The sequence below is a fragment of the Rhinoraja longicauda genome, chromosome 6, assembly GCF_053455715.1.
Source record: "Rhinoraja longicauda isolate Sanriku21f chromosome 6, sRhiLon1.1, whole genome shotgun sequence".
In the NCBI taxonomy this organism is placed as follows: Eukaryota; Metazoa; Chordata; class Chondrichthyes; order Rajiformes; family Arhynchobatidae; genus Rhinoraja; species Rhinoraja longicauda.
The window spans coordinates 78,070,088-78,085,665 of NC_135958.1; the positions used below are offsets into that span (position 1 = coordinate 78,070,088).

Consider the following 15,578-nt stretch of genomic DNA (forward strand, 5'->3'; position numbering starts at 1 on the left):
CAACATTGGGGAACAATTTCCATGCATCTAGCCTGTCCAATCCTCTAAGAAATGGGGAATCGTTGTGGTCTGTCCCAGGGTAAATCCTACGACGATGGGCCCGTCAGTGGTCTAATGATCAGAGAGCAGAGTCTCCCTGTGTGGCTCGGGCTATTTCAGACGGCCGGTGACAAAGAGAGGGCAGCGGGAGACTTTACTGCACAGGCAAGCTGTCAGTGAGGCGACGTTGCCACAGCAAACACTGTGTTGCCCTGCGGCTTCCGGCTCAGGATGGGAGAGCAGCGCATTCCACGGCCGCCCCAGCCTGCAGCTGTCTCCCCCCTGTACCCCAGCTCTCCCCCCCATACCCCCAGCTCTCCCCCCGTAACCCCAGCTCTCCCCCCGGTACCCCCAGCTCTCCCCCCGTACCCCCAGCTCTCCCCCCTGTACCCCAGCTCTCCCCCCGTACCCCCAACTCCCCCCCGTACCCCCAGCTCTCCCCCCCATACCCCCAGCTCTCCCCCGTACCCCCAGCTCTCCCCCCGTACCCCCAGCTCTCCCCCGTACCCCCAGCTCTCCCCCCGTACCCCCAGCTCCAGCTCTCCCCCCGTACCCCCAGCTCTCCCCCGTACCCCCAGCTCTCCCCCCGTACCCCCAGCTCTCCCCCCGTACCCCCAGCTCTGCCCCCGTACCCCCAGCTCTCCCCCCGTACCCCCAGCTCTCCCCCCGTACCCCCCGCTCTCCCCCGGCCAGCTTCACACATCTCCTCTCAACACTGATCCTGCTCCCGAGGGGTCTCGAAGTGAAACGTCACCTCGTTCCTTCTCTCCAGAGATGCTGCCTGTCCCGCTGAGCTACTCCAGCTTTCTATCCCGTTATCATTAACCGAGCGCGGAATACTTTGAAACTAACTTTCTCGGCGCCCTTTACGTGGCGACCCTTGGCATACCTTGGGTGTGCGAAACAAAGACTATCACAATGATTTGTCACATGCGGCAATAAAGTATCATTCTTTCATTCAGTGGATATTTTTAAGAGAGATAGATAGATTCTTGATTAGTACGGGTGTCGGGTTATGGGGAGAAGGCGGGAGAATGGGGTTAGGAGGGAGAGATAGATCAGCCATGATTGAATGGCGGAGTAGACTTGATGGGCCGAATGGTCTAATTCTGGTCCCATCACTTATGAACTTATTCAAGCTGGAAAGGGTGCCGAGAAGATTCACGAAGATGTTGCCAGGACTCGAGGGCCTGAGCTATAGGGAGAGGTTGAGCAGGCTAGGGCTTTATTCATTGAGTCATACAGTGAGCAAACAGGCCGTTCGACCCAACGTGCCCACGCTGGCCAACATGTCCCATCTACACTAGTCCCACCTGCCTGCATTTGGCCCATGACCCTCTACACCTGTCCGATCCATGTACCTGTCTAAATGTTTCTTAAACATCGTGAAAGTCCCTGCCTCAACTTTCTCCTTTAGCAGCTCGTTCCATACACCCACCACCCTTTGAGTAAAAAACGTTACCCCTCCGGTTCCTAGTAAAAAATCTTCCCCCCCCCCCTTCCTCATCTTAAACCGATGTCCTCTGGTTCTCGATTCACATACTCTGGGCAAGAAACTCTGTGCAAATCTGCCCGATCTGTTCCTCTCATGATTTTGTACACCTCTATAAGATCACCCCTCATCCTCCTGCATTCAAGGGCAGGAGGCAGAGGGGTGATCTAGTACCGGTGTATAAGATCTTGAAGGGAATAGATAGGTTGGCACAGTGGCGCAGTGTTAAAGTTGCTGCCTCACAGGCTCGGTCCTGACCACCGGTGCTGTCCATACACAGTTTGCACGTTCTCCCTGTGACCACGTGGGTTTTCTCCGGGTGCTCCGGTTTCCTCCCATGTCCCAAAGACGTGCAGGTTTGTAGGTTAACGGGCTTCACTAAATTGCCCTTAGTGTGCAGGAGAGAACTAGTGTGAACGGGTGATCGCTGTTCGGCACAGACTCGGTGGGCCGAAGGGCCTGTTTCCACGCTCTACCTCCAAACTAAACAGTTGTGTTAGTGCACAACTCCACAGTGCCAACATCCGCTGCTGGACTTTGGGGGGCAGAGTCCGGTGGGGACACCCCTCAACAAGGGATGGGATATCACCCAGGGGACACTTGAGCGACAGGGGATTTGTTTTTAAAGATAGGTTCGAACACTACCGAGTATGTAAGGACGCCAAATACTGGAGTAGCTCAGCGGGTCAGGCAGCATCACTGGAGAACAGGGATACGTGATGCTTCGGGTCGAGACCCTTCTTCAGACTGATCAATTAACTACATTACCACATTTTCTGTGTCTACCTTCGTTTTTCATTCCCAATCTGACCTTTCTGTCCTGGGACCTCCTCCATTGTCAGAGTGAGGCCCAGCGCAAATTGGAGGAACAGCACCTCATATTTCACTTGGGCAACTTACACCCCAGCGGTATCCACATTGACTTCTCTAACTTCAGATATTCCTTTCTATCCCTCTCTATCCCCTCCCCCTTCCCACCAGTTCTCCCACCAGCCTTCCTGTCTCCGACTACATTCCATCTTTGTCAATAGACAATAGGTGCAGGAGTAGGCCATTCGGCCCTTCGAGCCAGCACCGCCATTCAATGTGATCATGGCTGATCATTCTCAATCAGTACCCCGTTCCTGCCTTCTCCCCATACCCCCTGACTCTGCTATCCTTAAGAGCTCTATCTAGCTCTCTCTTGAATGCATTCAGAGAATTGGCCTCCACTGCCTTCTGAGGCAGAGAATTCCACAGATTCACAACTCTCTGACTGAAAAAGTTTTTCCTCATCTCCGTTCTCTTGTCCCGCCCCCTCCCCTGACATCAGTCTGAAGAAGGGTCTCAACCTGAAACGTCACCCGTTCCTTCTCTCCCGAGATGCTGCCTGACCCGCTGAGTTACTCCAACATTTTGTGTCCAACTTACATCACCACATTCCCCATTCTGGGAACAACACATGCAGCCTATAAAATAAGTCAACATTCACAACTCTTAATAACAAAATCTATTACTTTTATTCGTTATAAATATATAAAGCATCGTCCCACACACACACAGTAAATCATAACAATTTCAACAATTTGGTAAAATATTTCAATTTGCGTTACAGTGGAATAATCAGACAGGTGAGGGGGGGGGTGAATGTGTGAATACTGAGATGAGATTTGAAGAGGGGTTTTCAGGGAACATGAAGTAAAGATATGAGGGAGAATGTCCCAAACATATTTGGTAAACTGTATTTAAAAATCAGTAAACATTATTCACCGGAAATATTGGAAACGCCGCACTGGAATAAGCAAGATTATGTGAATGATACATTTTACAATGGAAACTCAATAGGCTGAGACTCCAAGGTAGACACAAAAATGCTGGAGTAACTCAACAGGACAGGCAGCATCTCTGGAGAGAAGGGAATGGGTGAGTTACTCCGGCATTTAATGTCTACCTTCGATTTAAACCAGCATCTACAGTTCTTTACTACACATAGGTTAAGACTCCAATGCATATAAGACTCAGTTTAAAGGCTGGAGTGAACAGGCGATAGTGGCCAATCCTAAATGTCACTGCTGGAAGTCTAAATGTAACTTGCCGTAAAAATGTCCTGTAAAGTCGACAACAAACTTTTTTTGATTAAAATTAAGGAAGCAACAGTATTGGTAAACACCAAACCAAGGCACAAGAGGGGGCAAGGCCAGGGAGTTGGATGGGGCAAGGCCAGGGAGTTGGAGGGGGCAAGGCCAGGGAGCTGGAGGGGGCAAGGCCAGGGAGTTGGAGGGGGCAAGGCCAGGGAGTTGGAGGGGGCAAGGCCAGGGAGTTGGAGGGGTCGCTGTTGATTCCTTGCTCTGCCCTTGTGCCTCACAGCCCGGTCCCTGCTGCCGTTCACTGTCCGTGGACTAACCCCGCGGGTCAGGCAGCATCTCTGTATCTCTGCCTTCCTCAGCCTCAGGGGGGAATCGGGTGGCCCGGTTTTCGCCGTCGCTTCAGACGGACCCTCGAGGCTCAAACAGCACCCGAAGCTCGATGTCGTCCGGGTCAATGAGGTCCCTGGGCATCGCCCCGTCATCGTTGACCGCATCCACTCGAGCTCCCTGGGAGAGCAGATACCTGGAGGGGTGAAGGGGAGAGGATACAGTGAGGCGAGAACTATGAGTTTAGTTCAGTTTAGAGACACAGCGCGGAAACAGGCCCTTTTCGGCCCACCGGGTCCGCGCCGACCAGCGATCCCCGCACATTAACACTATCCTATACCCACTAGGGACAATTTTTATATTTACCAAGCCAATTAACCTACAAACCTGCACGTCTTTGGAGTGTGGGAGGAAACCAAAGATCTCGGAGAAAACCCACATGATCACGGGGAGAACGTACAAACTCCGTACGGACAGCACCCGTGGTCGGGATCGAACCCGGGTCTCCGGCGCTGCAAGCGCTGTAAGGCAGCAACTCTACCGCGGCGCCACCGTGCCACCCTGAGTATGGCAGAGGCAGCACTGTGGGTAGTGCCACTCCCTCACTGCCCCCCGAGACCCACGTTCGATCCTGGCCTCAGGTGTTGTCTGTCTGTGTGGAGTTTGCAGGTTCTCTCCGTGAAAATCTCCACCCGATTGGTCACCAAGGGTGTAGGGATAGGATGCCATCAGGAATTCTCTCAAGCCAGGAGGTTGGACGGGAACATCCCAGGATAGACACAGAAAAATCCGGAGTAACTCAGCGGGAGAGGCAGCATATCCGGAGAGAAGGAATGGGTGACGACGTTTCGGGTCGAGACCCTTCTTCAGACCATTCTCCATCACAGGGCTCCCTTGGATAGCAGGGCGCTCTTTTGGAAAGGAGGTGAGGAGGAACTTCTTTAGTCAGAGGGTAGTTAATCTGTGGAACTCATTGCCACAGAGGGCTGTGGAGGCCAAGTCAGTGGATATTTTTAAGGCAGAGATAGACATATTCTTGATTGGAACGGGTGTCAAGGGTTACGGGGAGAAGGCAGGAGAATGGGATTAGGAGGCAGAGATCAGCCATGATTGAAAGGTGGAGTGGACTCGATGGGCCGAATAGCCTGATTCTACTATAACTTGTGAACGTGTGAACTCATGACCTGGGAGCACCCTCTCCAGCCAGCTCCATCTCAGTTTCCCTCCACTCTAACTGTAACTACATCACAACTTCTTGCAGCATTGGATGCCAACTCTGAATCTCCCTTAGCCCCCTCCCCTGACATCAGTCTGAAGAAGGGTTTCGACCCAAAACGTCACCCATTCCTTCTCTCTCCCGAGATGCTGCCTGACCCGCTGAGTTACTCCAGCATTTTATGTCTACCTTCGATTTTAACCAGCATCTGCAGTTTTTTTTCTCCTACTTTTCTACGCACTGTAAATGGATCGATTGTAATCATGTTTTGTCTTTCTGCTGGCTGGTTAGCTCGCGACAAAGAGCTTTTCACTGTACCTCGACACGCGTGACAATAAACTGAACTGAAGCTGGTTGGCGTGGACTCGGTGGGCCCAAGGCCTATTTCCACGCGGTATCTCGAAGACTAAAAGCTAAACGTTGGCGTGGGCCTGCCGGCGACGGGCGATGCTGGAAAGGGTGCAGAGAAGATTCACGAGGACGTTGCCAGGACTCGAGGGCCTGAGCTTATAGTCAAGTCAAGTCAATTTTATTTGTATAGCACATTTAAAAACAACCCACGTTGACCAAAGTGCTGTACATCTGATTAGGAAAAAAAAAAGAAACATATAGGGAGAGGTTGAGTAGGCTAGGACTTTACTCATTGTCACACAGTGTGGAAACAGGCCTTTTGTCCCAGCGTGCCCTCTCCGACCAACATGTCCCATCTACCCTAGTCCCACCTGCCTCCCTGCATTTGGCCTATGACCCTCTAAACCTGTCCGATCCATGGACCTGCCAAAATGTTGCTTAAACATCGTGATAGTCCCAGCCTCAACTACCATTTAAAATTGAGGTGAGAAGAAACTTTTAAAACTGAGGTGAGAAGAAACTTTTTCACAGAGAGTTGTGAATTTGTGGAATTCTCTGCCGCAGGGGGGCAATTCACTGGATGAATTGAAAAGAGAGTTAGATAGAGCTCTAGGGGCTAGCGGAATCAAGGGATATGGGGAGAAGGCAGGCACGGGTTACTGATTTGTGGATGATCAGCCATGATCACAATGAATGGCGGTGCTGGCTCGAAGGGCCGAATGGCCTCCTCCTGCACCTATTTTCTATGACTCTATGACTATGACTCTCTCTCCCTCAGCAGCTCGTTCCATACACCCACCACCCTTTGTGTAAAAAAAAAGTTCCCCCTCGGGTTTACCCCTGGTCCTCACCTGGCGATGTCGGCGTGCCCGTCGCTGCAGGCGATGTGTAGGGGGGTCCAGCCATTCTCGTCCCTCTGATCAACCTCCGCCCCGTACTTGAGCAGCAGCTTCACGCAGTCCAGGCTTCCCGACAACACGGCCTCGTGTAGTGCCGCCATCCCTGGAATCACAGTAGACAATAAACAATAGGTGCAGGAGGAGGCAACTCAGCCCTTCGAGCCAGCACCGCCATTCAATGTGATCATGGCTGATCATCCACAAATCAGTAACCTGCCTTCTCCCCAGACCCCCTGACTCCGCTATCCTTAAGAGCTCTATCTAGCTCTCTCTTGAATGCATTCAGAGAATTGGCCTCCACTGCCTTCTGAGGCAGAAAATTCCACAGATTTACAACTCTCTGACTGGAAAAGTTTTTCCTCATCTCAGTTCTAAATGGCCTACCCCTTATTCTTAAACTGTGGCCCCTTGTTCTGGGCTCCCCCAACATTGGGAACATGTTTCCTGCCTCTAACGTGTCCAACCCCTTAATAATCATACGTTTCACAGCACAAACCAGCTCGTCTTCAAAACCTAGCCTGCCAGGCACCTCCACTACAAACCCCATCACTCGATCTGTACACACACGAGGAACTGCAGATGCTGCTATTGAGGGCGTGCAGCGTAGGTTTACTAGGTTAATTCCCGGAATGGCGGGACTGTCATATGTTGAAAGACCGGAGCGACTAGGCTTGTATACACTGGAATTTAGAAGGATGAGAGGAGAATTTAGGATGAGAGGGGTTGGACACGTTAGAGGCAGGAAACATGTTCCCAATGTTGGGGGAGTCCAGAACAAGGGGCCACAGTTTAAGAATAAGGGGTCGGCCATTTAGAACGGAGATGAGGAAAAACTTCTTCAGACCTCCTCCAGTAGCTCGTTCCACCCACCCACCAGCCTTTGTGCCAAAAACTCTGGCACAAAAATGCTGCAGTAACTCAGCGGGACAGGTAGCATCTCTGGAGAAGGTGGATAGGCGGCGCTTGTTGGTCGGGACCTTTCTTCACCTGTTCCTTTTCTCCAGAGATGCTGCCTGACCCGCTGAGTAACTGCAGCACTCTGTACGGGTCAATGTTCTCCAGAGATGCTGCCTGACCCGCTGAGTCACCCCTGCTGTCTTTGTGCCTGTGCTCTGGTTCTCCATCCATCCATCCATCCATCCCCTGCTCTGGACGTGAGTCTGTGCGTTGACCCGCACACACCAGCCGCTCGCTCACCCGAGAGGTAGAGGGTGTCCAGCTTCACCTTGCTCGCTCGGATGAACCGTCCCACCTGCTCCAGGTCTCCCTGGCGAATGTGATCCTGGAAGACGATGTCGTTGGAGAAATGGACGGCGCGGGTGGTCTTCAGACCACGGGCGGGGGGCGAGGCGAACCCGGACCGGCGGGAGTAATACTTCATGGCAACGGCTAGGATCCGGCAACGTCAAGCGGAGAGAGAGGGGGTGGGAGAGGGGGGAGAGAGAGAGAGGGGAAGTGTGGGGAAGAGAGAGAGAGAGAGGGGGTAGAGAGAGGGAGAGAGAAAGGGGGGTAGAGAGAGAGAAGAGGAGAGAGAGGAGAGAGAGAGAGGAAGGAGGGAGAGAGCGAGAGAGAGAGACGGGCACCGTTCAACGCTGGCTCCTTCCTCGCCAGTTAATGCCCCACGCTCCAACGCATTGGCTTTTATACATGTCACGGCCTCTATTTATACCACCCTGAGTCACTGACCCGGGCTGGTCCAGGATTCCCACCCCACCCCACCCCTTCAATCCCCCACCTCAGTGGCTGAGCAGAACAGGCGAGGAGGGAGGAGGCGCTCACAATATTAGCAAACCTCCCATTAAAGGGAATGGTTGAAGACGCAACATGTGTGTGTGTGTGTGTGTGTGTGTGTGTGTGTGTGTGTGTGTGGGAAGGAACTGCAGATGCTGGTTTAAACCGGAGATAGACACAAAAAGCTGGAGTAACTCAGCGGGACAGGCAGCATCTCCGGAGAGGGAAGGAATGAGTGACGTTTCGGGTTCGGGACCCTTCTTCAGACCGAAGAAACGTCACCCCATTCCTTCCCTCCCCAGAAGATGCTGCCTGTCCCGCTGAGTTACTCCAGCAGAGAGAGAGAGAGAGTGTGTGTGTGTGTGTGTGTGTGTGTGTGTGCGGTTTGTTTATCTGCTCCAAAATTTGGTATCGTCGCTCATGGTGGAGAAATGCAACAACAACAAAAACCCCAAGGGCAAATCTTTAAGGTGAGAGGGGCAAAAACTACAGGAGATGTGCAGGCGACAGTTTTAATTTTAACACACAATTAAAAACTGCCTGGAACATTAAAAACGGAGGTGAGAAGAAAGTCTTTTCACCCAGAGAGTTGTGAATTTGTGGAATTCTCTGCCACAGAGGGCAGTGGAGGCCAATTCACTGGATGAGTTTAAAAGAGAGCTGGATAGAGCTCTAGGGGCTAGCGGAATCGAGGGATATGGGGGGGAGAAGGCAGGCACGGGTTACTGATTGTGGATGATCACAATGAATGGCGGTGCTGGCTCGAAGGGCCAAATGGCCTCCTCCTGCACCTATTTTCTATGTTTAACACGCTGCCAGGGTTAGATACGATAGTGGCGTGTTTTTTTAAAGAGACTTTTGGATAAGCACATGGATTATGGAGGGATAGGGGCCATGTGCAGGCAGTGGAGAACAGTTTCACTTGGAGCTATGGTCGGCATAGGCAATGAGGGCCGAAGGGCCTGTTCCTGTGCTGTACCGTGTTTACTGAAACGGAGGAAATTCACATTCGGTCAAAGATTAGTTCACATGGGCTTCATTGGTCGGTATAAACCGTGTGGGCCGAAGGGCCGCTTCCTGTGCTGTTCTAAATTGTATCAAGGACATCGTCAGAGGAGGGAGGGAGGGAATAACATTCATTCCAATCTCTTCCTCTGAACATTGCACCTGGCTGCTTCTCACTGCCCGTGACCTTGGACGCGTGGTACTTGGCAAAGTGTCAGACTCACAGCAAGAGAGAGCTGGGAGCTGACTTCATGCATCAGCTGCCCCGTCACATCGCACAGTGTCGCAAGCGGGGCCTGTTTACAGGTCGGTGTGTGGCTGGTTTGCACGCCGTGGACACCGAGAGGACGGCGCTGATCGGATCGGACCGGACCATGGCAGGGAATGCAGAAGAACCAGCCTTCATCGGCCAACGAGAAGGACGTACAACCCATCCCTCCCTCCCCCCCCCCCCCTTGGGGCTACTCACTATCCCGTGGTCTAGGCTTAAGCTCAGGGGTGACCGCCCTTTTGCGGTTGCAGCTCCTAGTCTGTGGAACAGCATCCCTCTCCCCATCAGAACTGCCCCCTCCATCGACTCTTTTAAGTCCAGGCTCAAAACCTATTTCTACTCCCTAGCCTTTGAGGCCCTCTGAGGGGGCGCTGTGAACTGTTTATGTATGTGCTGTTATGTTTGTGCGCCATTGTATGTTCGTTCTTAGTACCTGAACTGATGTACAGCACTTTGGTCAACGTGGGTTGTTTTTAAATGTGCTATACAAATAAAATGGACTTGACTTGAAAAACTTTTTCAGTCAGAGAGTTGTGAATCTGTGGAATTCTCTGCCTCAGAAGGCAGTGGAGGCCAATTCTCTGAATGCATTCAAGAGAGAGCTAGATAGAGCTCTTAAGGATAGAGGAGTCAGGGGGTATGGGGAGAAGGCAGGAAAGGGGTACTGATTGAGAATGATCAGCCATGATCACATTGAATGGTGGTGCTGGCTCGAAGGGCCGAATGGCCTCCTCCTGCACCTATTGTCTATTGACTTGTACATCTCCCCTGAACGCATCTCCCCGTGTGCATCTCCCCCAAACCTTGCCCCCTTCCCTAGTTCTAAAAACAAAAGGCAGACACAAAATGCTGGAGTAACTCAGCGGGTCAGGCAGCATCTGTGTGGAGAGAAGGAATGGGTGACGTTTTGAGTCGAGACCCTTCTTCAGACTAATGTCAGATGAGGGGGCAAGACACCCGGAAGGGTCTCGACCCGAAACGTCACCCATTCCTTCTCTCCAGAGATGCTGCCTGACCCGCTGAGTTACTCCAGCATTTTGCGTCTACCTAAGGTTTGGAGGAACATGGGCTGAACACAAGTAAGTGGGACTAGATGGGATGGGGCAATCTCGGTTGGCATGGATGAACCAGGATGTCCCATCGGATAGGATGTGAGAGTGAGAGTCAGAGCTACAAAAAGAAAAGGAAAAGTTTGTGTCTAAGCATTGATGAACAGGTCCTTTGCTATATGTAGGCAGGAACTGCAGATGCTGGTTTAAACCGAAAATAGACACAACATTCTGAAGTAACTCAGCGAGACAGGCAGCATCTCTGGAGAGAAGGAACGGCTGATGTTTCGGGTCGAGACCTTTCTTCAGACTGGTTTGGGGAAAAGGGAAACGGGGTTTGATTCATAAGTGACTTGGATGGGACAGATTTGGAGGGATATGGACCAAGCGCAGGCAGGTGGGACTAGTGTAGCTGGGTCATGTTGGCCGGTGTGGGCAAGTTGGGCCGAAGGTCAATAGACAATAGGTGCAGGAGTAGGCCATTCAGCCCTTCGAGCCAGCACCGCCATTCAATGCGATAATGGCTGATCACTCTCAATCAGTACCCCGTTCCTGCCTTCTCCCCATACCCCCTCACTCCGCTATCCTTAAGAGCTCTATCCAGCTCTCTCTTGAAAGCATCCAACGAACTGGCCTCCACTGCCTTCTGAGGCAGAGAATTCTGTTTCCACACTGTATCACTCGATGACTATGACTCTATGACTTTCAGACCTCAAACCAGGGGCGAGAGGACAATTTCTACGGCTAAAGGCAGTGCATGCTCTCCCTCTGACAGTGCAGGCCTTCTCCGGGAGCTCCGGTTTCCTGCAACACTCCACACACACGTCGGCCTGTCAGTCAGCAGTGAAATAGAAACATCACGTACTCAGTGCTGTTGGCAGCGAGTCAGACCAAGGCTAAACAACAGCAAAGTCGCCTACCCCAGCTGCCCACCGCCTGACATTGATTTAGAAACGCTTTCTGAGAAGCCAGTGCATGCTCAACATACAACTGTTGTGACCGACTCCCACCAGCTCACAGCCCACCACGTTATACAACTCACATCAACTACATTCTCATCCAGAGCGGTGAGGAGAGGCTGGGCAGGCCAGGACTTTGTTCCCTGAAGCACAAGAAGCTGAGGAGTGATCTCAGAGAGGTGTTTAGAATATGTGGTGGGGGGGGGGGGGGGGGGGTGAAGAGAGGGTTTACATATATAATTGGGCACAGTGCCAATGATTTACAGTGAAAAGTGAAAACCCTCCAAATTTATAGTTCCCCAACCCCAACCTCCTACCTAAAATCCATAAACAGAACTGTCCCGGCAGACCCATTGTCTCTGCCTGCTTATGTCCCACCGAACATATTTCCACCTACATCGACTCCATCCTATCCCCCCTGGTTAAATCCCTCCCCACCTACGTCCAAGACACCTCACACGCTCTCCATCTCCTTGATAACTTCCGGTTCCCAGGCCCCCACCCCCTCATCTTTACCATGGATGTCCAGTCACTCTACACTTCCATCCCCCACAAGGATGGTCTCGAAGCTTGAAAAGTCCGGGAGCAGAGCAAGGACGCCCGTTGGCTGAGAAGAAAAGTAAGTGCTAATTTAAGTGAGAAGTCAGGTAAATTGGACAATCAGGCAATTTAATTGGTGATATAAGCAAGACTTGCAAAAGGGTGCAGCCCAGTGAGGGAAGTGCCCAGTGAGGGAAGTGCCCAGTGAGAAAAGTGCGAGTCTTTGGCTGCGAGTCTTGGGCTGCGAGTCTTGGGCGAGGAGGCTGAGGTGAGGAGGTTAAAATTGTTTTAAGCCAGAACTGTTTATAGACACAAACTAATGGCGGAAAAGTTGGTGCAGTGTGTTTCCTGCAGGATGTGGGAAGACAGGGACGTCGCTGGAGCTTCTGGGAGCTACACCTGCAAGAACTGTGTCCAGGTGCAGCTCCTGAAGGGACGTGTGGTGGAGTTGGAGAGGCAGTTGGATGACCTCAGGGCCATCCGGGAATGCGAGTTTCCTCGACAGGACCTATTGTGAGGCTGTCACGCCAAGGGTCCAGGTCGAGCGAAGGTGGGAGACTGTTTCATGGGGGAGTGGACGAGGACTACAGGAGACCCCAGTGGCTGTGCCTATTGCAAATAGGTATACCCTCTTGGGAACTGTCGGGGCACAAGACGTTTCCAGTCCGAGTGGCGGACCTGTTGGCAAGGATACTCGACAGGGGAGACCGAAGTCAGGAAGAGCCATAGTGGTCGGTGACTCCATCGTCCGAGGGACGGACAGAAGATTCTGTGGCAGCAGGAGGGACTTGAGGATGGTCTGTTGCCTCCCTGGTGCCAGGGTTCAACACATCACGGACCGGCTTCAGAAAATCCTAGTGAGGGAAGGCGATCAACCTGAAGTCGTTGTGCATGTGGGTACGAATGACGTCGGGCGGAAGGGGAAGGAGGTGCTACAGCGGGAGTTTAGAGAGTTGGGAAAAACACTGAGAAGTAGGACGTCGAAGGTGGTTATCTCTGGACTGCTACCGGTACCTCGTGCTGGTGAGGCCAGGAACAGAGAGATAGAGGGTATGAATTTATGGCTGAGGGGCTGGTGCAGAGAGCAGGGATTTAGATTTCTGGACCACTGGGATCTCTTCTGGGCTAGGGGTGACTTGTACAAAAGGGACGGGTTACATCTTAACAGCAGGGGGACAAACATTCTGGCAGGCAGGTTTGCTAGTGTGACACCTGTGGCTTTAAACTAAGTAGTGGGGGGGAGGGGTTAACAAATTGTGAATATGAAGATGAGGTAAAAAAAGGGAATACAGAAGATATTGCAAAAGACTCTCGGAAGAATGGGAACAGAAGTTCTAGAGGGGAAAAGAAATTAAGGGCAGGGCCAATTGTGACTGATGTGAGAGGGGAGATAAATACAGAAGTTAAAGTGTTGTACTTAAATGCGCGTAGTATAAAAAATAAAGTGGATGAGCTTGAGGCTCAGTTAGTCATGGGCAAGTATGATGTTGTAGGGATCACTGAGACATGGCTACAAGAGGACCAGGGCTGGGAACTGAATATTCAGGGGTACACAACGCATAGAAAAGACAGACAGGTGGGCAGAGGGGGTGGGGTTGCTCTGATGGTAAGGAATGATATTCATTCCCTTGCAAGGGGTGACATAGAATCAGGAGATGTTGAATCAGTATGGATAGAAATGAGAAATTGTAAGGGTAAAAAGACCCTAATGGGAGTTATCTATAGGCCCCCAAACAGTAGCCTCGACATAGGGTGCAAGTTGAATCAGGAGATAAAATTGGCATGTCAAAAATGTAATGCTACGTTATGGGAGATTTCAACATGCAGGTAGACTGGGAAAATCAGGTTGGAAATGGACCCCAGGAAAGAGAGTTTGTAGAGTGCCTTCGAGATGGATTCTTAGAACAGCTTGTACTGGAGCCTACCAGGGAGAAGGCAATTCTGGATTTAGTGTTGTGTAATGATCTTGATCTGATAAGGGGACTAGAGGTAAAAGAGCCATTAGGAGGCAGTGATCACAACATGATAAGTTTTACTCTGCAAATGGAAAGGCAGAAGGGAAAATCGGAAGTGTCAGTATTACAGAATAGCAAAGGGGATTACAGAGGCATGAGCTGGCCAAAATTGACTGGAAGGAGGCCCTAGCAGGGAAGACGGTAGAACAGCAATGGCAGGTATTCCTGGGAATAATGCAGAGGTTGCAGGATCAATTTATTCCAAAGAGGTGGAAAGACTCTAAGGGGAGTAAGAGACACCTGTGGCTGACAAGGGAAGTCAGGGACAGCATAAAAATTAAGGAGAGGAAGTATAACATAGCAAAGAAGAGTGGGAAGACAGAGGATTGGGACTCTTTTAAAGAGCAACAAAAGTTAACTAAAAAGGCAATACGGGGAGAAAAGATGAGGTACGAGGGTAAACTAGCCAATAATATAAAGGAGGATAGCAAAAGTTTTTTTAGGTACGTGAAGAGGAAAAAAATAGTCAAGGCAAATGTGGGTCCCTTGAAGACAGAAGCAGGGGAATTTATTATGGGGAACAAAGAAATGGCAGACGAGTTAAACCGTTACTTTGGATCTGTGTTTACTGAGGAGGATACACACAATCTCCCAAATGTTCTAGGGGCCGGAGAACCTAGGGTGATGGAGGAACTGAAGGAAATCCACATTAGGCAGGAAATGGTTTTGGGTAGACTGATGGGACTGAAGGCTGATAAATCCCCAGGGCCTGATGGTCTGCATCCCAGGGTACTTAAGGAGGTGGCTCTAGAAATAGTGGAAGCATTGGAGATCATTTTTCAATGTTCTATAGATTCAGGATCAGTTCCTGTGGATTGGAGGATAGCAAATGTTATCCCACTTTTTAAGAAAGGAGGGAGAGAGAAAACGGGTAATTATAGACCAGTTAGTCTGACATCAGTGGTGGGGAAGATGCTGGAGTCAATTATAAAAGACGAAATTGCTGAGCATTTGGATAGCAGTAACAGGATCATTCCGAGTCAGCATGGATTTACGAAGGGGAAATCATGCTTGACAAATCTACTGGAATTTTTTGAGGATGTAACTAGGAAAATTGACAGGGGAGTCAATGGATGTGGTGTACCTCGACTTTCAGAAAGCCTTCGACAAGGTCCCACATAGGAGATTAGTGGGCAAAATTAGGGCACATGGTATTGGGGGTAGGGTACTGACATGGATAGAAAATTGGTTGACAGACAGAAAGCAAAGAGTGGGGATAAAGGGGTCCCTTTCGGAATGGCAGGCAGTGACCAGTGGGGTACCGCAAGGTTCGGTGCTGGGACCCCAGCTATTTACGATATACATTAATGACTTAGACGAAGGGATTAAAAGTACCATTAGCAAATTTGCAGATGATACTAAGCTGGGGGGTAGTGTGAATTGTGAGGAAGATGCAATAAGGCTGCAGGGTGACTTGGACAGGTTGTGTGAGTGGGCGGATACATGGCAGATGCAGTTTAATGTAGATAAGTGTGAGGTTATTCACTTTGGAAGTAAGAATAGAAAGGCAGATTATTATCTGAATGGTGTCAAGTTAGGAGGAGGGGGAGTTCAACGAGATCTGGGTGTCCTAGTGCATCAGTCAATGAAAGGAAGCATGCAGGTACAGCAGGCAGTG

General features: G+C 50.9%; 1 protein-coding gene across 1 annotated transcript; it reads right to left on the minus strand.

Moving 5' to 3' along the window:
• Positions 1 to 3,038: 3,038 nt before the first annotated feature.
• On the minus strand, positions 3,039 to 8,009 carry LOC144594959 (protein phosphatase 1 regulatory subunit 27-like). Its single transcript, XM_078401904.1, has 3 exons — positions 7,588 to 8,009; positions 6,343 to 6,493; positions 3,039 to 4,120 (listed from the first exon to the last, which is right to left on the minus strand). The coding sequence occupies exons 1-3, from the start codon at positions 7,769 to 7,771 to the stop codon at positions 3,997 to 3,999; spliced, it is 459 nt and encodes a 152-aa protein (XP_078258030.1). The 5' UTR covers positions 7,772 to 8,009; the 3' UTR covers positions 3,039 to 3,996.
• Between the last annotated feature and the right edge of the window lie 7,569 nt (positions 8,010 to 15,578).

Coding starts and splice junctions, on each gene's coding strand:
- LOC144594959 (XM_078401904.1), bottom strand. CDS start 7,771: ATGAAGTATTACTCCCGCCGGTCCGGGTTCGCCTCGCCCCCCGCCCGT. Junction 6,494..7,587: donor GGACACCCTCTACCTCTCGG/GTGAGCGAGCGG, acceptor CTGTGATTCCAG/GGATGGCGGCACTACACGAG. Junction 4,121..6,342: donor GGGCACGCCGACATCGCCAG/GTGAGGACCAGG, acceptor TCACCCCTCCAG/GTATCTGCTCTCCCAGGGAG.